Source organism: Stegostoma tigrinum, chromosome 44 (genome assembly GCF_030684315.1).
Source record: "Stegostoma tigrinum isolate sSteTig4 chromosome 44, sSteTig4.hap1, whole genome shotgun sequence".
NCBI lineage: Eukaryota > Metazoa > Chordata > Chondrichthyes > Orectolobiformes > Stegostomatidae > Stegostoma > Stegostoma tigrinum.
Genome location: NC_081397.1, coordinates 10,464,754 through 10,491,717, shown reverse-complemented (window position 1 = coordinate 10,491,717; position 26,964 = coordinate 10,464,754). Strand labels below are relative to the sequence as shown.

Sequence of the window (26,964 nt, the reverse complement as noted above, 5' to 3'; positions counted from 1 at the left end):
TTGGCTGGATGAGTACAACTCCAACAGCACTCGAGAGGCTCAACACGGTCCAGGACAAAGCAGCTGCCACTTGATTGGCACCACATCCACTTCCTCCACCATCAATGGTCAGCCGCAGCAGAGTGTACCATCTATGAGACTACTGCAGAAATTCATCAAAGATCCGAAGACAGCACTTTCCAAACCCATGATCACATCATCTAGAAGGAAAGGGAGGCAGATATAGGGCAAGACCAACCCCTGCACGTTCCCCTCCAAGCCACTCACCATCCTGACTTAGAAATATATCGGCCATTCCTTCAGTGTCACTGTGTCAAAGTCCTGGAATTCCCTTCCTCATGGCGTTTGTGCCCAATATTGCACATGGACTGCAGTGGTTCAAGAAGACAGCTCACTATCACTTTCTCAAGGGGAAAACTAGGGACAAAGTTGATTCATATCGGGCCCCGCCAATCATATCCATGTCTCATAAGTAGAAAATAAAGTGAATTCAGTAAGGGACAAAGAGTTCAAGTGAGGTTGACTTGAAATCTGTTAAGTGTGTTAATTGTTGTTTCAAGTTTTCAGTCCCAGTAAGGTTGATCAACATTTGTTATCTTTATTATTGTAAGGTCAAAGAAAACAAAATTATTATAAGTAAATGCACATCGGATATTATCAACCTAAATGAAGTAAATTAAGGTAAGACAGCACAGATCAGTCATGTGTATTGCATGTTTTAATATGTGGGAAATCATGGATGTTACAGGTGACCAGCATATGATTCCTTCCATCATAGCATCACAGAAAATAGGAGCAGGAGTAGGGGACATTCGGCCCTTTGAAGCCTGCTTCACCATTCAATCCGATCATGGGTGATCATCAGTCTCAGTGCTCTGGTTCCCCTTTCCCCCCCATACCCTTTGATCCCTTTAGCCTTAAGAATGAGCCCTGATGAAAATAGGATTAGAAAAGCAAGGTGCTTGTTTTTGACAGGCAAGCCATTTTGGGTGAACGGGCCTGTTTCTGTCCTGAAAACTCAGTAACTATATCTGATTCTGCACCTTCACCACTGGGGATCTGTCCCTGAAAAGTCATGTCCGTGTGCAGTATGTGATGGGATCCTCTCTTTTGCTGCTGGGGATTTAATTGATGCCTGAATTTTCTCTCTCCTCCCCAGTCCCTGTGAGCTGCCCATCCATCAGCTCAGATCTGAAGGAGCCCGCTGTGTCCATCGGTGACCACTTTCCCATCCGGTGTACGTCTGAAAATGGGACACTGCCTATAAACCTCATGCTTTACCACGACCACCACCCCCACCCCCTGAGGAACACAACAGTCGTTGACTCCAGGACAGCCACCTTCCATGTCACCGTGCCACCTGATGGGGAGGGCGCTGCGTACTCCTGTGGTGCTGCCAATGCCGTTGCCCACGTTATCAACTGCAGTGAGCCGCTCGTCCTCACTGTGTCAGGTATGGATCAAAATGGAAGGAGCCATCAGTTGTAGATTGCCGTGTTATCTGAGGGGACATGGTATGCTGGTTCGGTGCATTAGCTACAGGAAATGTAGCGTTTTCGGGATGGGGTAGGGGGATGGGGATGGGCTTTGGTGGGATGCATCGACACTGTAGGATTCTATAATTTTATGATATCCTGTGGACCAAAGGTGGGGCACTGACGCAGGAGTACAGTTGCACTCTCCTATTTTGTATTGTCTTTCAACATTCTTCCCACCAAAGTGCATCAGTTCACACGGCATGGAACTGGACCTGCCACCAATCTGCCCACGCCACCACCTGTCAATGTCCTTTCGGAGTTTCACATGGTCTTCCTCAAGTTTACAGTTCTCCATGTTTAGTTTCATTTGCACACTTGGAACTAGCCCCCCAGAACAGCAAGATCCAGTTTGTTAACATATTGAGTGAAGTAAGAGCCCTAAAGCCATTCCCGGGGGAGTTCCACTAGCAACTTTTATCCATTCTGAAAAATATCCATCGACCGTCACTCTCGGTGTCCTGCCACTTGGTCACTTTCGAGTCCATATTTGTACTGTCTTTAGAATAGAAATTGCTGCTATTAGCAGGGGGAAGCTTATACCGTAAATGCAGGCAGGATGTTCCTGATGACTGGGGGGAAGAGTCCGGAACCAGAGGCTCTCAGGCTAAAGGAGATGGGATAGGATTGAGATGAGGAGAAAGGTGAGAGTGGGGAACCTGTGGAAATCTCTACCACAGAAAGCCAAAGGACATTTGTCTGTGCAGATTTATAACAAATGAGGAGGAATTCACTCCCCCAGAGAGAGTGTGTTGTGGGTGCCGGACACTGAATAAATTTAAGGCAAAGGCAGATTTTTAATCAGTTAAAGGGAGTGAGGACGGGGAAGTGGAGTGAAAGCAGAGATGAGATCAGTCACAGTTGTATTGAATGAGAGGGGTTGAATGTCCTACTCCTGCTCCTAGCCCTTACGTATCTGGCCGCCATAGCACCCTCCACCAATTCAATGAGATCGCTTCCCTGCTTTCTCACCTGAAGTATTACATTCAGTGACTTTGTGACAATCAGAGTGATCTTTGGTTTTCCCAATTCTATGTTCCAGGTCCCTCTGGGAAATTTGCTCTGCAGGTTGGAGGTTCTGCTGTTGCTGCCATTCTCCTCATTGTTTTCCTGCTTCTGTTTGCTGTCTGCAAACTCCATCATAAAGAGAGGCATCAGGACACCTCTGGTTCCCAATCCAGGAGAGGTCAGTTTGTGACTGTGTGCCTGAGGGACAACGAATGTGTTTCCTTGTACAGGTTCTGATAAAAGTAGGGATCGGTGCTTGGTCTGCTGTTTGGCATTTATATAAATGATTTGGATGAGAATTCAGGAAGCACAGTTCATACATTTGCACCAAAATTGGTAGTATGGTCAAGACTGAAGAAGGTTATTTCAGATTATCAAGAAGATCTTGAGTAATTGGGTTAATGGACTAAAGAGTGGCAGATGGAGTTTAATTTGGATAAAAGTGAGGTATGGCATTTTGGTAAAACAAACGAAGGCAGGGCTCATACAGTTAATGGTGGGGCCCTGGGGAGTGTTGTTGAACAGAGAGACCGAGGGGTTCAGTTACACAGTTTTGTGAAAATTACATCACAGGTAGACAGGGTGGTTAAGGAGGTGTTTGGCGTGCTTGCCTTCATTGTTCAAAGCTCTGATTCTGATACCTTTCCACCTCTCACTCCTTAGCTCCAATGGAGATTCACACTGGATCTGAAACGTTAACTGTTTCTCTCTCTCTGTCTCTCTCTCTCTCTCTCTCTCTCTCTCTCTGCAGATGCTGCCGAACCTGCTGTGTTTCTCTTTGTTAGCTGTGACATTAACAGTTTTTTTTCTCTCTCTCTCTTTCTATTTCAACAGATGCTGTTGAATTTCTCCAGCACTTTGTGTTTATAACGTGTCATGTTAATGCTCTGTCTCTCTCTCTCTCTCTAGGAATCTTATAAAGTGTGTTCTTGTTTCAGACACCAGCAGCCCCAATCATGATGAAATTGTGTACTCTGTTGTCCAAGCAAAGAAGAAAGAAGGAGGTAACATGTTTCTAAATAACTTTGCATCACTGTGTCAGAAAGGAAACACAAGGCTCTGTGATAACATCTTATGGGAATAGGGTCCATGTGACTGTAGGAGCAGAACAAGGCCATTCAACCCATCTCCTGTGTTCCACCTGTCAACAAGATTGCAGCTGATCTAATCATCCTCAACTCCACTTCCTCCCCTATATCTCTCAATTAAAAATCGCAGCCTTGAATATACTTCATGACTCAGCCTTGACAGGCCTGTGTAGTAAAGCATTCCACAGATTTTCTTCCCTTGGAGTGAAGAAATTCCTCCTCATATCTGTCTTCAGTGGGCGGCCTCCCTTATTCAGAGACGATGCATCTGGTCCCAGACTCTCCGACACAAAGGGAAACAACCTCTCTCTGCATTTCTCCTGCCAAGTCCTTCCAAGAATCTTCAATCTTCTAAACTCCAATGAGTACAGGCCCAACCTATTCAACCTCACCCTCAAACTGTCCCTCCATCCCTGGGATCAGATCTTCTCCAACTGCCTCCAATGCCCAGTTTATCTTTCCTCAGATACGGGGCGCCAAAACCATATCACAGCTATTGTCTGACTAGTGCCTTGTAGAGTTTTAGCAGAAATATCCCCACTTTTATACTCCACTGCCTTTGAATTAAAGGCCAACTTTTCATCTGCCTTCCATTTGCACATCCGTGGGAAGTACTGAGGCAGTGACAATTTTCTGAGAAAGGCTGTGGAAGTCCGAAGCACACACGAACTTGGGAATTCTAGTTCAGGATTCTCTTCAGGTTATCAGGCAGATTCAATTGGCAGTTAAGAAGGTCAATGCAATGTTTGCATTCATTTCAAGAGGGTTAGAATACAATAGCAAAGGTGTACTGCTCGTGTCTTATAAAGGCTCTGGTCAGACTACCTTTGGAATATTGTGAGCAGTTTTGGGCTCTGTATCCAAGGAAGAATGAGCTGGCCTCAGAGGATGTCCAGAGCAAGTTTACAAGAATGATCCCAGGGATAAAGGGCATGTCATATGAGAAGCGGTTGAGGACTATGGGTCTGTAATTGATGAAGTGTAGAACGATGAGGGATGATCTGTTTAAAACTTTAGGAATGCTGGGACGCCTGAGTAGAGTGGACATGGAGAAGATGTTTCCCAGAGTGGGAGAGTAGGACCCATGGGCATAGCCTCGGAGTGAAGAGACGACCATTTAGAACTGAGATGAGGAAGAATTTCTTCAGCCAGAGGGTGTTGAATCTGTGAAACACACTGCCACAGAGGGCTGTGGAGACCAAGTCATTAAGTGTCTTTAATACAGAGATCGATATGCTCTGATTAATAACGGGATCAAGGGTTATGGGGAGATGGCAGCGGGACGTGGTTGAGAAAGATATCAACCATGACTGAATGACAGAGCAGACTTCTATAGGCCAAATTCTGCTCCGATACCTTATGGTCTGTGATCACACCCCCTGAATTTAAATGCTAGCTTTTGGTGATTCACACATGAGGACTGTCAAATCCCTCAATCCCACAGCTTTTGCAGTCCTTCTCCATTTAAATAATCTTTAACTCCTCTGTTTTTCTTCTATCACATTGTATTTCCCCACCTAATATTCATCAGCTAAGTTTTTGCACCTTCACTTAACCCCATCTATGTCCCTCTTGGCACACTCATCACTTGCTTCCCATCGGTTTTTGCATCACCTGTAAACTTGGCATCGCCTTACTAACAGTGAGTGTGAATCCATGATCATGTGCCTCTGAACAAAAACCATCTGGGTTCACTAGCATCCTTCAGGGAGGGAAATCTGTTGTTCTTACCTAATCTGGCCCGACATGTGACTCCAGACCCACAACGATGTGGTTGACATCTAACTGCCCACTGGGACAATTAGGGATGGAGGCAATAAATGTTGGGTCCAGTCCATGATGCCCACATCCCACAAAAGTAAACTAGTATTGGCTCAGTGCACATCCAAGCAGAATCAGGTCATTCAGCCCATTGATTCTGCTCTGCCATTCAATATGATATGGGATTCCTTAGCCAACCTTGTCCAAATTAGTCTTGTTTTCCTTCATCTCTCTCTCACTCATCCAATGAGCTTGAACTCCAACATTCCCTTAATCTGTGCTCTATTCCTTCAGTGTGATAACGTAGTCTGACACTTCTCCACCAAGCACAGGGGCTTTCTCAACCACTCCCCATTACTCCCACAGGGATATCTCGACTCAAATGTCTCATCCATCAGATGGTGTGGGGATATCAGAACTGACTGAAACCAACTTCTGTCTGCACTGCTTCATGGAAGTGTATTCCCCTTGGGCTTTTCCTCCTGTATCCTTGTGCACCCATTTCTATCCAACTCTGCATCCACTATCCCTTCTCCATTGAACCTGCCTCCACAACATTCCCAGGCAGTACACACTACACCCTAACTACTAGCTGGGTGAAAAGGTTTATTCATCACATCTGTCCCCCACCGCACTCTGTTTCCACATCACTGTAAATCTATACACCTTCTCCCTCTTTTCCACATGGGAGCAGCTTTTCCTTCTCAACTCTGTCCAGCCCCTGCTCACGATTTTGAAAACCTCCCTCTCTCTCTGCCTTCTCTTCTCCCAGGCAGAACAGTCCCCGATTGCTGGACTTTCTCATCCCTGGAACCTGGTTCTTCTGAATCAATCACACAAGCCAGCCTTTTATCCACTGACTCCATCTGTACTTCCCACTGCCTCAGGAAGGCAGCCAACATAATCGAAGACCCCCGACTGTACCAGTTATATTCTCTTGCAGCCTCTTCCGTTGGGCAGAGGATCCCGAAGTTTGAAAATGCCTACCAACAGATTCCAGAACAGCTTCTTCTCTATTGTTATCAGGCTTTTGAACTGACCTCTCAAACGTTAAAGTTGTCTGTCTCTCTCTCTCTGTTTCTGTTCTGTGGCTGTAACACTGGATTCTGCGATTGTAGGAACTGCAGATGCTGGAGAATCTCAGATAACAATGTGTAGAGCTGGATGAACACAACAGGCCAAGTAGCATCAGAAGAGCAGAAAGGCTGATATTTCAGGGTCTAGGCCCAACACGCAGCCTTCCTGCTCCTCTGGTGCGGCTTGGCCTACTGTGTTCAGCCAGCTTTACACCTTGTTATCTCTACACTAGATTCTGCACTTGGTTCTGCTGCCCTGATGCAATTTGTACTGTACTACCTGCCTATAGAGCACATAAAACAAGACTTTTCACTGCATTTCGGTACATATGACAACAGTAAATCAAATCAAAAAGTGCTTCGGTGCACATTCTCTCTCTCTCTCTCTCGGATGCATTCGTATCTTTCCTGTAATGTGGCACCCAGACTGCAGGCAACGCTCCAGCTGATGCCTCGTAAGTGTTTTGTAAAACTTCAGCCTCCCCTTCCTGCTGCTGGGCTCCACGCCCCTATTAATAAAGCCAAGGGCACTGTGTGCTTTCGTAACTGAGCTGTCCCCTTGTCCTGTCACCCCCAGCCTTGTCTGCTCCTGCACCCGCTTTTCTTAAGCGACACACACCACAGTTAATGCCGAGAGAGACGGTAAATGAAATGTTGAGCCATATTGTGCACTTAAACCTTTTTTTGGTTATTCCTTCCAGGCTCCGTCAGGACAAGAAGAGAACCAGTAAGTTTTCATTGTTTCAGAGACCTTTACAGGACAAGGAGGGGTGCCAGTCAGCAAAGCTCTGTAAGGAACATTGCCCTCATCTTTGACCTTAGGAGGCTATGGCAATGCAGTTGTACATCTAAATACTTCTTCAATGTGATGAGGGTTTCTGCCTGTCCCACTTTTACAGGCAGCGAGTTCCAGATTCCCCACCATCCTCTGGATGAACGATATTCTCCTCAAGGTTCTTTTCAGCTTTATATCCATGATGCCAGCTCACCCATCCCTCTACGTGTTGGAAATATGCCTTGCAACTATGTCTCTCACAGTCTAATATAGCTCTACCAGGCCCCCCCTCAACCTTCTCTGCTCCCATCTGACCTTATCCATCCTTTTGTTCTGCCTGAAATGCCCCATCCCAGGCAACATCCTGGTCAGTCTCCTCTGCACACTGCCCAATGCAAACACATCCTTCCTATGGTGCTCCAGCTGTGGCCTCACCAAAGTCTTGTCCAGCTCCAACATCACCTACCCACTGTTATAATCTATGCCTGTACTAATAAAGGCAAATATCCTGAATGCCTTCTTAACTACTTAACTATCTTCTGGGAAATGTGGACTAGCACCCCGAGAATTTCACTACTGTAGGACCTTAAGACATTTTGTCTACATCTTTGACTTGTTATCCCTGCCCAAGTGCATTAAAACTATCAGAGGTAGGCCATTTAGCACTTAATGTCTGCATCCCCTGTTCACTAAGATCACAGCTGATCTTATAATCCTCAACTTCACTTTCTGCCCCATAACCCTCGATTGCCCTTCCTAATTGAAAATCTCAGCCTTGAATATACTTCACAGCCCAGCCTTGACAACCGTCTGCAGTCAAGACTTCTACAGATTCATTCCTCTCAGAAAGAAGAAATTCCTCCTCACCTCCATCTTGATTGGCCACCCCATGCCCACCCCCCCCCCCCCCCGCCTTTATTCTGAGATGATGCCCCTCTGGTCCCAGAATCTTCCACAGAAGAGGAAACAACCTTTCTCTACATCTCCCCATATCATCCAGAATTCTTCATTTATTTCTTCTGGTTCTTCTAAACTCCAATGAAGGCAGGCTTGAACTACTCAAACTCTCCTTCATCGAACAGTCTCTCCATACCTAGGATCAGCTGAGTGAACCTTCTCTGAGCTGCCCCCATGCCCAGTCTATCTCTCCTCAGATATGGGGCCCCAAAACTGTGTTCCAACTGTGGTCTCACTCATGCTTTGTGAGGTTTACACAAAGCCTTCCATCTTTTATATCACATTCCCTTCAAAATAAAGACTATTATGACCCGCTGAACTTGGACTCTTGCTTTTTGTGATTCATGGACAAGGAATCCCAATCCCTCAGGCCCGTAGCTTTCCATAGTCTTTCTCTATTTTAATAATTTAAGTAATTATATTAATTTCACCAATGTCTCATGTATTGGGTAATCATTACAATGGTTCTGATCAAGTGAACCATGTCGTAAACACCCAACTAGCTCTCTGATCTTGGGGATGGTGGTCATCACTGAATGGTATCATCACGATTAATCTGGAGACCCAGGTTCAAATCCTGCCATGGCAAAGGGTGGAATTTGAATTAATCAAAGTCATGAATTCGGTGTCTAATGATGACCATCACCAGAGGAGAACCACATCTGGATCACTAATGTCCTTTTGGGAAAGAAATCTGTCATTTTTACCTGGTCTTGCCTACATGTGACTCCATACCCCACAGCAAAGTGTTAGACTCCTAACTGTACTCTGGGCAATTAGGAATTGGCAAAAAATGTTGTCCTAGTGAGTGGCACCCACATCGATGAATAGATATTTTTAAAAAATGAATGTCCTTGACAGAAGGCAATCTGTACCCAGTCTGGTTTTCCATGTGAACCCAGGCTCATAGTAGAGTAGTTCGCTCTCAAAATGAGAATGTAATCCTAAATGGTTCATTCTTGCTCATTCTTTTTTTAAAACTTAATGACTCCCTTCCTCACTTTCCCAGACTGATTCCTGAAATAAGAAGACTGACGAATGAGGACAGACTAAATCAATTAGGATTATATTCACTGGAGTTGAGAAGAATGGGGTGGAGGGATCTCATAGCAACCTGTACAATTCTAAGACAGTAAAGCCAGGAGGATGTTCCCAATGATGGAGTGGGGGTGGAGGTGGAGGTGGGGGTGGGGTCGGAGATGGGGGTGGGGTTGTCTTGAACCAAGGGGTGATGGTCTGAAGGAGATGGTTAGGGCTGAGATGGGGAGAAAAGTCTTCACCCAGAGAGTGAAGAATCTCTGGATTTCTCTACCACAGAAGTGGTCATGGCCACAACACTGAATATTGTTCAGGAGGAGTTGAATAGAGCACTTAGCGGGCTTAAGGAAGAAAGTGGAGAAAAGGGGACTGAATTGAATGATCCCACTGAATGGACAGAGCAGGCTGGAAGGGGTGAATGGCCTACTCCTGCTCCTATATGCTCTGTCCTTCAGCCCCTTTGTTCAAGGGAAATTACAGAAATGGTCAGAAAGTGCAATAAACCTTGGATTAAGACAATGTCTGTTCCCTTGCAGCAGGAGTGTGACAGTCGTGTGACTTATGCATCATTAATGCACCTTGAAACACCAAAGGTCCAAGAGGCGAGTGCCAGAGGGGAGGAAGAAAATGGCTCGTCCATCTACCAGAACTTTCAGAGGAGGTAGTCACAGAGATCTGCTGCCCCTGCTGATGAGGAAGAGAAGTTCCTTCTGGTGGCAGGCAGGGGTCTGTTCATTTGTCATCTTCAACTGAAGAATGGACCAAATCAACATGGGAACTTCACATCAGAGAAATGGCACCTGGTTGTTCTCTCATTCTAGAATGCAGTTAGTTCCCCAAATGCTGTGCACATATCCCTAACCCTCAGTAGCTGTAGATGAACAGGATGTCTTCTGCCCAAAGCTATGGTTTAACATCTTCACCCAATTCTAAATCCTCATGTTTTGGAGCCATGTAACAATGGACTGCTGCCTCATATAGAGTCATGCAGCACAGAAACTGACCCTTTGATCCAACTTGTCCATGCCAACCAAACTTCCCAAACTGAGCTCACCCCTCCTGCCTGTGCTTGGCTCATATCCCTCCAAACGGTTCTTATTCATTCATTTATCCAAGTGTCCTTTAAACGTTATAAGTGTACCCGCATCCATCACTTCCTCTGGAAGTTCATTCCATACTTAAACAAGTCTGTAAAAAAGTAGCCCTCATGTCTTTTTTAATATCTGTCTCTTCTCACCTCAAAAGTATGCTCCCTAGTCTAAACATTCCCCACCCTATAAGGTATTATAAACCTCTATAACCTCTCAATCTTCAAAGTGTTGCAAATAGTTGCAGCATCTCTTTATAACTCAATTCCTCCATTCCCTGTAATACACTTGTCAATCTTTTCTGCACCCTTCTCAGTTTAATAATATCCTTCCTATAACAGGGCAACCAGAACCGCACACAATACTCCAGAACGGGACCTGATCACACATCCCCTAGAAGTTTGTGTAAAGGTAGGGAAGTGACGGTTGAGCCCCTTGCTGAGATACTTGTGTCATTGATAGCCACAGGTGAGGTGCCAGAAGACTGGAGGTTGGATAAAGTGGTGCCACCATTCAAGAAAAGTGGTTAAAAAAAAGCCTGGGAACTATTGACCAGTGAGCCTGACATCAGTGGTGGGCAAGTTGTTGTAGGGGATCCTAAGGGACAGGATTTACATGTATTTGGAAAGACAAGGACTGATTAGGGATAGTCGATGTGGCTTTGTCCTTGGGAAATCATGTTGTACTAACTTAATTGAGTCTTTTGAAGATGTAACGAAGAGGATTGATGAAGACAGAGCAGTGGATGTGATCTGTATGGATTTCTGTGAGGCATTCGACAAGTTTCCTCACGGTAGACTTGTCAGCAAGGTTACATCACATGGAATACAGGGAAAACTAGCCATCTGGATGCAGAACTGGCTCGAAGGTAGGAGATAGAGGGTGGCAGTGGAGGGTTGCTTTTCAGACTGGAGGCCTGTGACCAGCGATGTGTCACAAGAATTGGTGCTGGTTCCATTTTTGCCATTTATATAAAATATTTGGATGCGAACATATGGTTAGTAACTTTGCAGATGACACTAACATTGGTGATGTGGTAGACGGCCAAGAAGATTACTGCTGAGTGCAGTGGGACCTTGGTCAGATGGGCTGAGGAGTGGTAGATGGAGTTTAATTTAGATAAATGGGAGGTGCTGTTTTATGGAACCACTAATTAGGGCAGAACTTATTCACTTAATGGTAAGGCCCTGGGGAGTGTTGTTGAACAAAGAGACATTGGAGTGCAGGTTCATAGTTTGTTGAAAGTGGAGTTGCAGGTGGACAGGATAGTGAAGAAGGCATTTGGAATGCTTGCCTTTATTAGTCAATACATTGAGGATAGGAGTTGGGAGGTCACATTGCAGTGAAAAAGGACATTGTGAGGCCACTTTTGCAATACTGTGTTCAATTCTGGTCTCCTGCTATAGGAAGCATGTGGTGAAACTTGAAAGGGTTGAGAAAAGATTCATGAGGATGTTGCCAGGTTTGGGGGGTTTGAGCTATAGGGAGAGCTCGACAGGCTGGGACTAATTTCCCTGAAGCTTCGGAGGCTGAGGGGTGACATTATTGAGCTTTATAAAATCATGAGGGGCATAGACAGGGTGAATAGCCAAGGTATTTTCCCCAGAGTAGCAGAAACCGAAACTCGAGGGCAGAGGTTAAGGTGACAGGGGAATGATTTAAAATGAATCTAAGGGACAACTTTTTCACGCAGAGGGTGTTGCTTGTATGGAATGAGCTGCCAGAGAAAGTGATGAACGCTGGTAAAATTTCAACAGTTGAAGGCATCCGGAGGGGTTAGGCATCTATAGGAAGAGTTTAGAGGGATACTGGACAAAAGCTGACAAATGGAACTAGATTTGGGGCAGCACGGTGGCTCCGTGGTGAGCACTGCCGCCTCACAGCACCAGGGACCCGAGTTCGATTCTCGCCTCAAGTAAGTGTCTGTGCGGAGTTTGCACATTCTCCCCATGTCTGCGTGGGTTTCCTCCGGATGTTTCGGTTTCCTACCACAGTCCAAAGATCTGCAGCCGAGGTGGATCCGCCATACTAAATTGCCCGTAGTGCTCAGGGGTGTGTGGGTTATAGGGGGATGGGTCTGGGTGGGATGCTCCAAGGGGTAGTGTGGACTCCCAGGGCAGAAGGGCCTGTTTCGACACTGTAGGGAATCTAATCTAATTACTTTAGGATATCTAGTCAGCATTAAGGTATTGGATCAAAGGGTCTCTTCCCATGTCTCGAAGAAGCCACACAGTGTGGCCCGTACTGTGAACGGAAGGCTTCAAGAGATTGAGGCAAGAATATGCAACAGTTGGATAAGGTTTCATCCATGCGATGGATGCCCACCTGTCTGACAGAAAGGTGTTTACTGACAATCTTATCGGCCTTCCCATTATAATTTCATGAGGAGACAGTCCAGTTCTCCAACTAGGACTGGGCCGAAATAACATGAGAGCCATCTGCAGTGGCTCAGGCCGCTTCAGTCCAGTTTCCGCACACAATTTTGCTATTTTGTTTTTTTCAGTCTCCATTGTGCCTTTTTCCCGTCCCTGTTAGAACTGAAGGTGATAGTCACATGACAGATGGTGTTCAATTTGCAATCCCTTAAATTGCTCCTTAATTACTTGTCTGGTAAATTATGGACCAGTGTCACTTGGGATTTGCTCTGGTCCTCCGAATCGGGGTGCAAAGTCCTGTAAAATTCCTTATCAACTGTTGTGGCATCATTTTTCCGATGAGTATAAGTTTCTACCCACCCGGAAACCACATCTAAAATAACTAACACATAGCTAAAGCCCATGCATTTGGGCATTTGTATATAAATTCCATTTGCAAGTGTACAAAAGCGTCCCATGGCTGGGGCTGTGATGGAAGCTTGGCAGTGAGTGTTTTCCCTGTATTCATTTTTTGACAGATCATGCATCTAGCTCTTATCTTTCAGCTATTATTGCAAAGCCTGACGCATACCAGATCTGCAGTACAAAAATGTTCATGCCTACCTGCCTTCCGCAAGTGGAAAGTGATGACAAATGCCAGCAAGCCGGGGCAGCAAGGCAGAGGGCACGTCCGCACGGCTGGTCATGGGAGACCCAAAAGCCGCCATGCCGTTTGAGAGCAGCCTGCAACTTGCCAAGATGATAGATCAGCGGAACTGGATTCCGACTGTAAAGTTATCATATCCGCAAGAGAAGGAACGGAAGTGTCAGGGACAGTGAGGGTGACACAGAGGCGCCCCATAATCCCAGACCGTCCCTCGACTGTCGAGATCGGCCCGAGAGTTCCCCGAGGGCACATCGTCAATGGAATTAACTTGGGCAGGACATTTTAAAATGGCCAAGGCAGAGGGAAGTTGTTTCGCCTTCAGGAGGCTTTGAATGAGCAGTGCGTGTTTGACAGAGGCTCTTGAAGAAGTGAGGAAACCCCGTGACTCCCAAAGCTTGCCAAAGTGACGGGCAGCCCCCAAACAGCACAACGGGAGTCGGTAAAAATAGAGGCCGTTCTCCCTTCAGCGAGGACACATGCCGGGGAAAGGGCAAACAGTTCCGCAGCCCGGGCTGAACATGGAGAGGGAGGTTGCACTGATTGGTGACGGTTACAGGTGGGAGATCCAGCCTGAAGGCCCCCGGTGGGAGAAGGCGAGCCGGAACGGTCCACATAATATATAAAGGCAGGGCTGAGAAGCCGGTAATCTTGGAAATCAGGTCTTGGGAGGGTGGGTGGACTGAGCGACAAATTCGCAACCGTGGGGTTCCCCGTAACCCTCCGTGGGCAGAAGGGTGGCAGGATTGGGGGGTCAAACAGCGAACGACAGTGAGGGAGGGAGGCGACAGTGTGATGCTCCTAATCTAGTTGTCAAAATGTGTTTATCAGAAGGAAGGAACACGAGTCGTAGTGATCGATGGGTGAGGATTTTGACTGTATCATCATCATCATTCGGCAGACAGTTTGTGGCAGCCTGCGTTTGAAGTCTAGAAATCATACAACGCAGGTCCCTCGCTTCGAATCTGTGTGCCACATTGAGGGGACAGTGAGGGGTAGGGGAGGCTGGTTATACAGTGCCCGGGCAGTGGGGGGAAAGGTTGATAGAGAGAGTAACGGCTTCCTTTTCAATATATAGATCAGAAGCAATCGGAAAGAAGAACTCAGCAATCTTGTTGTTCTCGCCTCAATCCTGATCTTCACCAGGACCATAATATGCTGTACAACGCAGATACTGATGCCCTCGAGTAACAACTGGGATGTGGGATAGTAAGTGGGATTGTACCTGAGCTAGTTCCAAGCGTCCGAGGCATCGACTGAGAAAGGGAGTTATTGGGTATATCCCAGCACCAGGCAACGGGACATGAAACCTTGACGGCTTGTTGGAGGAGTACTTGAGCATCGGCAAATGGTTCTGGCGGGACATGTAACTCAATGCCCTTGGGAGTACAAGTGAGCAAACAGCCACCTTACACAGTAGGACTGGGCCCAGGAAGTTGCAAGGAACTTGGTCTGCGGGTGAAAACTGGTGCTCCCTAGTCCGGCCCTGAACATCGCATATAACAGCTGCTGAAACAGGTTTAGAAACCGGCCGAGCAGTTAGTCCCACAGCTCGGACTGATTTGTCAGTCCTTGGTATGGCAGGGAAATCGGAAGCTTTCAAAGTGGAAAATGTCGCTCCAACGTCAACCAAAAAGTCCATAATTTCCCATTAACAGCAACTGGAATGAGTGATTCCCTCGGGGGAAGCAATGGAGAGTTTGGGAGGACAAAAGTAAAGATGTATCCTGTATCTGGGAGTGACATCCTTATGGCTGTTGTAGATGTGCTGTGGGATTAGAGAAAGAATTGGAAACGGAGAAAGGCGCAGGATTCTCGGGGACATCAGGTCACTTTTGCACATCCGAGCCCAGTGTCCCATGCGGCCACATGTGTAACAAGGGCCATCTGACTCTCTTGGGCATTTTTGGCCACGACCCCGACCCTTATTAGCCCATGGAGGCCTGTGGGGTGGTCGTCAGCAATAAGGATCCGATCGGGTTTCTCCTTATTTTTCTGCTGTTGCATTTAGTAACTGGCGCTGGCCACGTTGCAAGATGTTCCGGATCACATACAGATTTTTAGCTTCCCATCCAACACAAAGTACAAAACATCTGTTTCATACCAAGTTGCAGCCTGTTTACAATAATACTGACAAGGGCAGGTGTCCCCGCATCTCCTTCAATTCCGGAACACTGTTCACAAACAGTTTGGAGCTGTTCAACACAATCGCCGACATCTTCATCAACCTTTTGTAAAGTATTATGAATTTCTGCCCAATTAACAGTTCATGGAAAACTCTCAGCTAAGTGTTTTTTTTTAAATCTTCCCAAAGTTGTCTCAAATGAGCTTAACCATAAGGGTCCCCTGGCCAGTCACACTTTGCTTTAACCTGGCTCCGTTTGTTGGTTCCGAGGCAACGCATCCATCATAAGATCTAAATCCCCTCCGTGTGGCTTATGGCACTTGTGCAAAATTGCTATTTTTTTTTGTTTGGGAGGTGTGGCAAAGTTTCAACAATACCCCGTAGTTCAGAAGGGGGTCCAAGGTCGCTCGGCCTGGCCTGGTTGGCCATCTAGACCAGGGAATGTGCGCATGGACAGTTGGGGAGCCGGTGCACCTCCCCTTCCAGTTTGGGAACGGGAATGTTTTGAAATAGGGCCAGAAACATTTTCACTCCCGAAATAACGGGGTTTGGTGTTGCCCCCGGTACCGGCGGTAGAAGTGAGTTGGTTACGTGGTACAGGACTTGTTGGTGGTGGGGGGGGGGAGTAATAATGTGGTGGAGGGGGGTTGGGAATGAGGACTGGAATCTGTGAGAGGGGCAGATGGACCATGGACGTGTCCGTCCTGTTTGTATTTCGATTGGACCAGGTCTGACAGTCATCCCAGTCACGGGCCTGTACTTCATCATCAGTGTCAGCTCTCAGTCCAGCCTGACGAGCAAATCATCGTTTTAGCACAGTTCTTATTTAGTCCCAGGCCGTCATTATTTCTGATAACAAGGTGCAGAGCTGGATGAACACAGCAGGCCAAGCAGCATCAGAGGAGCAGGGAAGCTGCCGTTTCAGACCGAGACCCTTCTTTCCTCTTTTGTTTTTCTCTTTGACTCAAAATCACACCTAATTGTTTCAAGCGATCGCAGTTAAAAGTGCCGCCGGAGGGAAACGGCGTTTCCGTTTTCTGCCTCCAAGTCACCCATTTTTCGATAAACTTGAGTAAATGCACAAAAAGCCAATGGTGTCCGCTTTTGTGGGTCTGTCTCACTGGAGATACTGTTCCCCATCGTGATCACTTCGCGAAGTAAGATGACATTTATAGCCAAGATAATAAAATGTGAGGCTGGATGAACACAGCAGGCCAAGCAGCATCTTCAGGAGCTTTTGTGCTCCTGAGATGCTGCTTGGCCTGCTGTGTTCATCCAGCCTCACATTTTATTATCTTGGAATTCTACAGCATCTACAGTTCGCATTATCTCTGACATTTATCGCCAGTCAGATTTCCGGAAACGTTAAACCCTCACAGTGCCTGGGACTTGCAGCACCTCACCGAGAGGGCTCCAACCCTCTTGCAGAGGCAAACCGGCCATTACCTCCCGGGGACGACTTTTCCTCTCTCATGTTTATAGAAGTAACTGCTCACATCACTTCACGGAGGTGGGACTCATATCCTCTCATAGAAATAAAGCTTCTAAACTGTGAGTCCTTTTTCCCTTATTCCTTTAGAGACTTCACTTTGTCTTCTGGAGTTCCTTCTGAATTCTCAGTCATAACTTCAACACCTTCCCTCCCCCAACGCGTAGCCGTTTGTGGCTTACCCCGTACTTGGACAGAGGACATAACCTCGAACCTGACGGTGAAACAAGCCCCAGACGGGATAACATTCCCTCCCTTTTATATACCGCGGCTGGTTCGGGTACCGGTGAGGCGCGGGATCTAGGCCCATGCCTCGAGCCAGAGGCTTTGCCATCTCAGTGGAACCTCTTAGAAAATACTGTCGGAGAAATGACTCTTCAGGCGGTAGTTTGTTGAACATTAACGAGTTTGCTGCTTGCATGCAAGGAGAGGCAGTAAACAGGGTTACTAGTGACCCTGCAAGACGAGGCTAAAGTTGGCAGTTCGTTACATTGTTATATATAAGTCATGTTTCCTGACTGTCCCATGACATCTTGATCATAAGCCTCAGCGACACAATACACCAATCTTTTTATGACATTTACTAATATGTTATTTATTTTTAAGTTTAGCCACCATCAACCAAGTGTGGTTTTTGCGGTTAAAGGCATTTTGCGCTCTGCTGCAAAGTCTCACTTTTGGAGAAGCTCGGAGTGATTTAAGGTATCAGCTACGTGGCTATGAGCATGTTTATATTTTAAAATTTTACTGCGTCTCAGAATTTTCCTAGCTCTTGTTTTGACTGTCTGGAATTTTGCATGGTTTCTAATGTCCAGAGCATTCTGCCTTTTTACTGCCATTGTAACCTTTGCTTTGCTGATTGGGCTGTTTTGACACATTTAACATTAGCTTCAGCAGTGCGCACACCCAGAAAGATGTTTCAGTCACGACTCGTGAGCTCAAAACCTCACTAACTAACCAACTTGACACATCCTGTGCAAAATTCCCTTGTTCTCCACAATCCTGTGACTGGGACACGGATTTAAACTCTGCCGGGATATCCCATAAGTGGATAAGAAGTAGAAGTTGGAAAGTCAAACTTGAAATAGCTGCAATAAGCACAGGACAGGAAGACATAGGAGAAAATATATGGTGTGGTGAGTGGAGAGCTTGGAGAGAGAGAGAGAGAGTTTGAATCACGCTGACAGCAGGAAAATCCTACAACAGACTGTCCCCATGATCTGCCCAGCTTTCTGTGCGCCGGGGATTTCAGAGTCAGAGAATCTTTGAGGCTAGTACAGGAGCATTGTTTAATATTTTCAAACTGCATTGCTGTCACTGTTCTTCCTTGTTTTACTCCCCTATTTGTAAAGTCAATGTCAGTGCTGTACCAACATCAAATGGCATCAGTGAACAAGCTTAAAATATTTGTCTGGCTCAAGTGGATCTGAAATTGTGTCGGCAAGGGAGGGGGGAAATATATCAAAAGCTGTTTTCATTCACACATTCCGACATTGTAAAAATGTGAATTCTCTTTGCATAGATAGGAAATGAAGACAGTTGTTTCAAGCTGATGAAAGGAAAATTCCAGAACTTGACGCCAGGAAATTCCTGAGACAATGTAACATTTCAGCAATGCCTGCTTTACTTTGCCAGCTTCAGATACCTGAGAGACTTGAATATGCAAAAACTGAAATAGCTTCGCCGCTGGGTTGTAGGTGCGCGTGACCTTGTTCAGGATCAGTTGCAGAGTTATGAATCCGATGTCGTGAGGTTTGTCCCAAAATCAAGTATTTGTGACTTGTGGTGAGTTAAAATTGTGATTTCTACAAATTAAATAGAACAGTCTCCCTGAAAATATACAAAGCTCTTGGATGGAACTTTGTGTTTGTTTTTTGTATTGTATTTATACTGGACTGAAGATAAATGAGACAGTGCCAGATAGGCAGCATGGGGACTAACCATTATGGTAATGAAATTATGAAACAATATTAATATCTTCAGTGAATCGGGAAAGCAGATGGGGATGTAGTTCAAAGAAGGCAAGTGGGAAGTCAAGAAAATAGTGTATTTAACGACTTTGCATGTAAAAAGTTTTGGAACTGCTTGCAGCAAAAGAAATTGATCCCACGTCTCATTTAATTTTTCACTGTAGGCCTATATTAATATGATGGTTTAACCTCAACATCCTACATAATCCTGGTAAAATCTGGGAACACACTATTCGTCTTCCTAGCTGCTGGCTGACCAAGCAGGTTGGCTTCCTATGATTTGACCTGTGTTTTGCAGACAGCTCAGCATATAACGTCTTCACAATTTACTTTCTGATCTGTCTCTGCTGAGTCAGTTTTTAAACAATAAAGACAGTCTTGATCTGATGCTGTTTGGAAATCTAAATATTTTTCTGTCCTTTTCTGACTGTTGGTCACTGTGGGAGTGCCTTTCAGAGACTGTGGAAACGTCCTCAGATGCCAGTTGGTCATTTTTGAGTTGGTCTATGGTGGCTACTTTCTGCCCTGTTTTTGCTCCTCTCCTATCTGGTTGCTCCGTACATAAATTTCCTGACCCCTCTTTGAGATTCCAGTCTGTAACTCACTCCCAGGTATCTGTTATTCCATATATAAATCACCCCAATCCACTTAATAAGATTCCTGAAAACAACTCACTCCTGAGTGTATGTTATTCCAATGTAAGGCACACAAAACCCCTCAATGAGATTCCAGTCTGAAACACATTTATATATAAATCACATATTCCTCAATAAGATTTTAGTCTGTAGCTCACTCTTCAGGATCTGTTATTCAAAACGTAAAACACCTGAAACCCCTTAATTAGACTCCAATCTGTAACTCAATTCCATGCATCTTTCATTCTAAATATAAACTACCCCAAGCACCTTGATGAGATTCCAGTCTGTAACTCACTCTCAGGAATCTGATATTCTAAACATAAACCACTGTGAAACCTTGGTTAAGATTCCAATCTATATCTCACTCCCAGATATCTGTAATTCCACGCAAAATCCTCAATTAATAAATAGTCCGTATCTTATTCCCGGATCTCTGTTATGCTCCATATAAACCACCCCCAAACTCCTCGATTCAATTGCAGTTTGTAAAGTACTCTGGAGTATCAGTTATTCAAAAACAAATCACACCAAAGCCCTCAATTAGACTCCAATCTGTACCTTACTCCTGGATATCTGTTATTCCACGTATAAACAAATCCAAGCCCTCGATTAGAGACCAGTCAGAATTCTATTCCCAGATTCCTGTTATTCTCTTTTTAAACTAAACCAAATCTCTCAATGATATTCCAGTCTGTAATACTCCTCAGTATCTGTTGGTCTCTCGATAAATGCATCATCCCCTCAATTAGATTCCAGTCTGTAACTTTTTTCCTGGTGTCGATATTCTCTATGTAAACTACCCTGAGCCCTTCAATTATACTTCCACCTGTAACTTACTCTCTCGTACCTGTTAGTCTACATAGAAACCATCCCAAAATACCTCTACCAGATTCCAAACTATAACTCAGTCCCCAATATGTGTTACGCTAATCTAAAACCTCTGAACCTCTCAATTAGATTACAGTCTGTAATTCACTCCCTTTTGGGTTAGGTGATATGTAAACACATTGAGATCATCAATGAAATTCCAGTCTCTAACTCAGTAGGAACTAAATTGACCAACATTAAACTGGGAGCAGGAACAGAGAAGTTGTTTAATTTCTGCACATTCTCTTTCTCCAAAAAATACTAGTTTTATGAAGGGCAACAGTTCAATAACACAGCTCCCTCCTATCTTCTCAAGGACAGACAGGAATTCAGGATAAATGCCCACATCCTGTCAATGAATGAAAAGAAAACAATCCCTTTGCCTTCCTAATCCCTCACTACCCAAGCAGACAAACTCAATGTGATTGATATCCCAGGACACCCAGAGCACTCTGTACCTCAGAGTCATGCAACATTACCCCGGTTAAATTAAACTCCCTTTATTGGTTCTTCCTGACAACATCACACTTCCCACTTTATACTGCGTCAGACAATGCTTTACACACTCACTGACCATCTCCACATCGCTCCATTTGAATACCCCTTACACCCCCTTCACAGCTTACCTTTCAAATCATTTTTGCCAAGAACATGTTCAATTTTTAAATCAAAGACTGAGCAGATGTGAAACTTGCTGGAAATCTAAGTATCTTTCCGCCACTCTCTGCTCCTTGGTCAGTATGTGTATGTCTGTTTCTCACTTCACTCTGAAAATATCTGTAAATTGCCACATTTATCTGTTAGCCGTTTTGGCTCGGTTCATGGTGTCCATGTCTCCTGCACAATCTCAGCAAGGCTTCCTCACTTCCCTCGTGCCATTCCTTGGGAATAACTGGCAGCCCATACTCCTACTATTTGCTGACGCTAAGAATCCACAGAATCATGGTCACTAATCTACGTGCAAGAGTATATGAGTACTTTTTACATACAGGGTGCTGGCCCCCTGGTCTCACATGCTTAACTGTGCACACACACACACAGGCATTGACACAGTCACGAGGGAATATGCAATAGTAAGATAATATTGGGATTTTGAAATATTATATCTTCATTAAACAATCCCTGGATGTGAGATTAACACAAGACGTTCACACACCATGGTCAATTAAAGCAAGAGGGTCCGGGGACAGGAGGATGAGTCAGAGGGAAAGAGGCAGGAAAGGAGAGATGGAGACAGACTGAGGGAGTTGGCAGAAAGAGAGAGAGACAGAGAGAGAAAGTGGGGTAAGGGGAGAGAGACCGACTAAGACAGAGAATGAGACAAGCAGAATGAGGTAGAGACAGAGGGAGATAGAGGCAATGAGAGAAAGGGTGAGAATCAAAGACTCAGAGAACACAAGAGAGACCGTCAAGGAGTGAGACAGACCAAGACAGTTGCAGACTAACAGAGAGAGACAGACAGGCAGAGAGAGAAAGAAAAATAGAGGACAGAGAGAGAAGAGAGGAGGACAGAGAGAGATAGAGGAAGAAAGACAGAGAAAGTGATAAATAGAGAGAGAGAGAGAGAGAGAAAGACAGAGGGCAAGAATGATTCAGGGAGAGAGTGAGTGAATGAAATAAAGAAGCAATGAGAGGGATGGAGTCAGTGAGAAAGAAGACTGAGAGTGAGAGAGAGAGAAAGAACAGAGAACAAGAGACAATGATAGAGATGCAAATAGAGGAAGAGACAGAAAGACAAAGTGATAGGCAGAGGGAGCAAGAGAGATGGAGAAACAGTGAGTAGAGTGAGACAGAAAGGCTGAGACAGAGTGAGAGAAACCATTAGAGAGATTGAGAGGCAGAGCGATAGAGGGACAGGGATAGAGAAGGGAGAGATGAAAGAATGTGGCAGGGAAAGAAGTACAAAGAAAGAGACAGAGAGCAAGAGACAGACAGACACAGAGACAGAGATAGAGGCACACATAGGGAGAAACATGCAGACATACAGAGTTTCTGCGCCCCCCCCTCAGCAATGTGCAACTCCCAGGTTTTTGAACACAACCTACAAGCCATATTCCCAGCGCCTTCAGGTAATCTGACCTGATGGTGAGGGGAAATGGGATCAGTCATCCAAGATCCCAAGGAACATGGCCTCACTCTCGCCCCAATTGGTCAAACTACTAGAATTTGCCTCCAGTGCCCATTGATTCCAGTTTTGCTAGAACTCTTTGATGGTACACTCGGGCAAATGCTACCTTGATGTCAAGGACAGTCACTCTCGCCTCACCTGTGGGATTCAGCTCTTTTGTCCATGTTTGAACCAAGGCTGTAATGAGGTCAGGAGCTGAGTGGCTCTGGCAGAACTGGGTGTCACTGAGCAGGTTGTTGCTGAGAAGGTGCTGCTCGATAGCACTGTTGATGACACCTCTCATCACTTTCCTGATCATTGAGAGGAAACTGATGAGTTAGATTGGATTTGTCCTCCTTCTTTGTGTACAGAAAATCTTCCATATTGTTGGTTAGACACCAGTGCTGTAGGTTTACTGGAACAGTTTGGCTTGAGGTGCTGCAAATTCTGGAGCACCAGTCTTCAGTAATCAAATTCACTTGGCTGAGAACTGATTGATGTGATGCTGAGGACCACAGGACGGGTCCAAGACGGATCATCCAGTTGGCATTTCTGCCTGAAGATTGGTGTGAATGCTTCAGCTTTAATTTTTGCACTGATGTTCTGGGCTCTTCCATTATTGAGCTTGGGATATTTCTGAAGTTGTTTAGTATTCCACCACCACTCACAACTGGATGTGTAGGGCTGTGGAGCTTAGAATCAGAGATTGATAACCACACTCTCACATTAAAGTGCAGAACTGGCAGTTACAGAGAGATAACCTCACTCAAGATCAACATAGCTGAAACGAACATGAATGGATTGAGATCTAAACTCTCACTCACACAGCAGAGCCTGACAGGCAGAGGTTGGTAATTACAGTCAAACATTCACACAGTAGAAACTAACATTGAGAGATTTGTAAATACATTTACAGTACATATTCACACAGCGGAGATGGGCAGGTACAGGTTAATAAGTGCACTCACACATTCCCATTGCAGAAACTGAGTGCTATAGATCACTGACTAAACTCATACCTTCACACAGCAGAACCTGACAGATACATATTGATAAAACACTCGCACATTCAAGATGGCGATGCCAGCATGGTAGGCAGTGTTCGGGCTCCTGTGCCCTCTGCTTCAGGTGGCTGTTTCCTTCCTTTCCTTACCCTGTTTGTCTTTTTCTTCATCTCTTCCTGTCGGCAGCAGAGAAGGTAACATCACAGAGGAGAGTGACTGGAGTGAGGGGGGACTCTTGGCAAGGCAGCGGCTTGGCCTGGAGCCAGAGTTTCCTGGTTGTGGTAAGCCCAGAGCAGGGACCCTATACATCGGTGAGGTGGCAGCAGAGCCAGGGACACTTGGTTGTGGTAGGCCCGGAACTGGGACGCCTGGTTATTGCCTCGATGGCAGCTCCTGGTTGTGATAGGCCTGGAGCCTGGATGTCCTATTTGTGGTAGGCCTGGAGCCAGGGTTTCCCATTTGTAGTAGGCCTGAGCTCGGGTCTCCTGGTTGTGCTAAGCCTTGAGCTGGGGTCCCCTGGTTGTGGTAGGCCTAGAATGGGGAATCCTGTTTATCGCCATGGTGACAGCTCCTGGAGGTGGAAGGGCCAGAGCCGGGGTCTCCTGGTTGTGCGAGGCCCAGAGCCGCGGTCTCCTGGTTATTGCCTTGGTGGAAGCCCCTGGTTTTGGTAGGTCCAGAGACAGAGTGCCCTCACGGTGGTAGTTGTTGAACTGGGGTCCACGGTTTGCAGTTGGACGGAGTGGAGACTCCTTGTAGCAGTAGGCCTGGAGGCGAGGGCGCCTGGTCGCATTAGGCCTGGAGGCGAGGGCGCCTGGTTGCACGAGGCCTGGAGGCGGGGGTCCCTGGTTGCACTAGGCCTGGAGCTGGGGTTCCCATGTTGAACTGGACCTGGAGCTGGGGTTCCCTCGTTGCAGTATGCCCGGAGCGGATATTTCCTGGTTGCACTAGGCCTGGAGGTGGGGTTCCCTGGTTGCACTAGTCCTGGAGCTGGGGTTCCCTGGTTGCACTAGGCCCAGAGCTGGGGTTCCCTGGTTGCATTAGGCCTGGAGATGGGGTCCCTGGTTGCATTAGGCCCGATGCTGGGCTTCCCTGTTTGCACTCGGCCCGGAGCTGGGGTTCCCTGTTTGCGCTAGGCCTGGAGATGGGGTCCCTGGTTGCAGTAGGCCCAGAGCTGGGTTTCCCTCGTTACACTAAGCTTGGAGCTGGGATTCCCTGGTTGCACTAGGCCTGGAGCTAGGGTTCCCTGGTTGCACGAGGCCTGGAGCTGGGTTTCCCTGGTTGCACTAGGCCTGGAGATGGGGTTCACTGGTTGCACTAGGCCTGGAGCTGGCGTCCCCTAGTTGCACTAGGCCTGGAGCTGGTGTTCCCTGGTTACACTAGGCCTGACGGTGGGGTTCCCTGGTTACACTAGGCCTGGAGCTGGTGTTCCCTGGTTACACTAGGCCCGAAGGTGGGGTCCCTGGTTACACTAGGCCCGGAGCTGGGGTCCCTTGTTGCACTAGGCCCAGAGCTGCGGTTCCCTAGTTGCACTCGGCCTGGAGATGGTGTACCCTGGTTCCACTAGGCCTGGAGCTGGGGTTCCCTGATTAAACTTTGCCTGGAGCTGGGGATCCCTGGTTACACTCGGTCTTGGAGCTGGGGTTCCTGGTTGCGCTAGGCCCGGAGCTGGTGTTCATGCGTTACACTAGGCCCGGAGCTGGTGTTCCCTGGTAACACTAGGCCTGGAGATAGGGTCCCTGGTTACACGAGGCCTGGAGCTGGGGTTCCTGGTTACACTAGGCCCGGAGCTGGGGTTCCCTGGTTACATTAGGCCAGGAGCTGGGGTTACCTGGTTGCACTAGGCCTGCAGCTGGGATTCCCTGGTTGCGCAAGGCCCGGAGCTGGTGTTCATGGGTTACACTAGGCCAGGAGCTGGCGTCCCCTTGTTGCACTAGGCCTGGAGCTGGGATTCCCTGGTTGCGCAAGGCCCGGAGCTGGTGTTCATGGGTTACACTAGGCCAGGAGCTGGCGTCCCCTTGTTGCACTAGGCCTGGAGCTGGGGTTCCTGGTTGCGCAAGGCCTGGAGCTGGTGTTCATGGGTTACACTAGGCCAGGAGCTGGCGTCCCCTTGTTGCACTAGGCCTGGAGCTGGGGTTCCCTGGTTGCACTAGGCCTGGAGGTGGGGTTCCTGGTTGCACTAGGCCTGGATTTGGGGTTCCCTGGTTGCACTGGGCCCGGAGCTGGGGTCCCTTGTTGCACTAGGCTCTGAACTGCGGTTCCCTGGTTACACTAGGCCTGGAGCTGGGGTTCCCTGATTAAACTTGGCCTTGAGCTCGGGATCCCTGGTTACACTCGGCCTGGAGCTGGGGTTCCTGGTTGCGCTAGGCCCGGAGCTTGTGTTCATGAGTTACACGAGGCCTTGAGCTGGTGTTCCCTGGTAACACTAGGCCTGGAGCTGGGGTTCCTGGTTGCACTAGGCCCGGAGCTGGGGTTCCCTGGTTACATTTGGCCAGGAGCTGGGGTTCCCTGGTTGCTCTAGGCCTGCAGCTGGGGTTCCCTGCTTGCACTAGGCCAGGAGCTGTCATCCCCTGGTTTCACTCGGCCAGGAGCTGGCGTCCCCTTGTTGCACTAGGCCTGGAGCTGGGGTTCCTTGGTTGCACTAGGCCTGGAGCTGGGGTTCCCTGTTTGCACTAGGTCCGGAGCTGGGGTCCCTTGTTGCACTAGGCCCAGAGCTGGGGTTCCCTGGTTGCACTAGGCCTGGAGATGGACTTCCCTGTTTGCACTAGGCCCGGAGCTGGGTTTCCCTGGTTGCGCTAGGCCTGGAGATGTGGTCCCTGGTTGCAGTAGGCCCGGAGTTGGGGTCCCTGGTTACACTCGGCCTGGAGCTGGGTTTCCCTGGTTACACTAAGCCTGGAGCTGGTGTCCCCAAGTTACACTAGGCCTGGAGCTGGGGTTCCCTGGTTACACTAGGCCTGGAGGTGGGGTTCCCTGGTTATAGTAAACCTGGAGCTGGTGTCCCCTGGTTGAACTACGCTTGGAGCTGGGGTTCCCTGGTTGCACTTGCCCTGGAGCTGGGGTTCCTGGTTGCACTAGGCACGGAGCTGGTGTTCCCTGGTTACACTAGGCCTGGAGATGGAGTCCCTGGTTACACTAGGCCTGGAGCTGGGGTTCCCTGGTTGCACTAGGCCCGGACTTGGGGTTCCCTGGTTATACTAGGCCTGGAACCCGCGTTCCCTTGTTGCACTAGGCCTGGAGATGGGGTTCCCTGGTTGCACTAGGTGTGGAGCTGGGGTGACAGGTTGCACTAGGCCCGGAACTGGTGTTCCTGGTTACACTAGGCCTGGAGCTGGTGTTCCCTGGTAACACTAGGCCTGGAGATGGGGTCCTGGTTACACTAGGCCTGGAGCTGGGGTTCCTGTTTGCACTAGGCCCGGAGCTGGG

General features: G+C 47.2%; 1 protein-coding gene across 1 annotated transcript in view; it reads left to right on the top strand.

Annotated features, from left to right (window-relative positions):
- The window catches only part of LOC132207131 (Fc receptor-like protein 5), a 51,468-nt gene extending 32,153 nt beyond the window's left edge, over nucleotides 1-19,315 (top strand). The window contains exons 8-14 of the mRNA XM_059642308.1: nucleotides 1,160-1,453; nucleotides 2,578-2,721; nucleotides 3,482-3,547; nucleotides 7,170-7,195; nucleotides 9,775-9,899; nucleotides 17,565-17,660; nucleotides 18,481-19,315. Of these exons, the coding sequence (XP_059498291.1) occupies nucleotides 1,160-1,453; nucleotides 2,578-2,721; nucleotides 3,482-3,547; nucleotides 7,170-7,195; nucleotides 9,775-9,899; nucleotides 17,565-17,660; nucleotides 18,481-18,484 (755 nt within the window). The 3' untranslated portion in view covers nucleotides 18,485-19,315. The remainder of the gene's footprint in view (nucleotides 1-1,159; nucleotides 1,454-2,577; nucleotides 2,722-3,481; nucleotides 3,548-7,169; nucleotides 7,196-9,774; nucleotides 9,900-17,564; nucleotides 17,661-18,480) is intronic.
- Nucleotides 19,316-26,964: the final 7,649 nt, after the last annotated feature.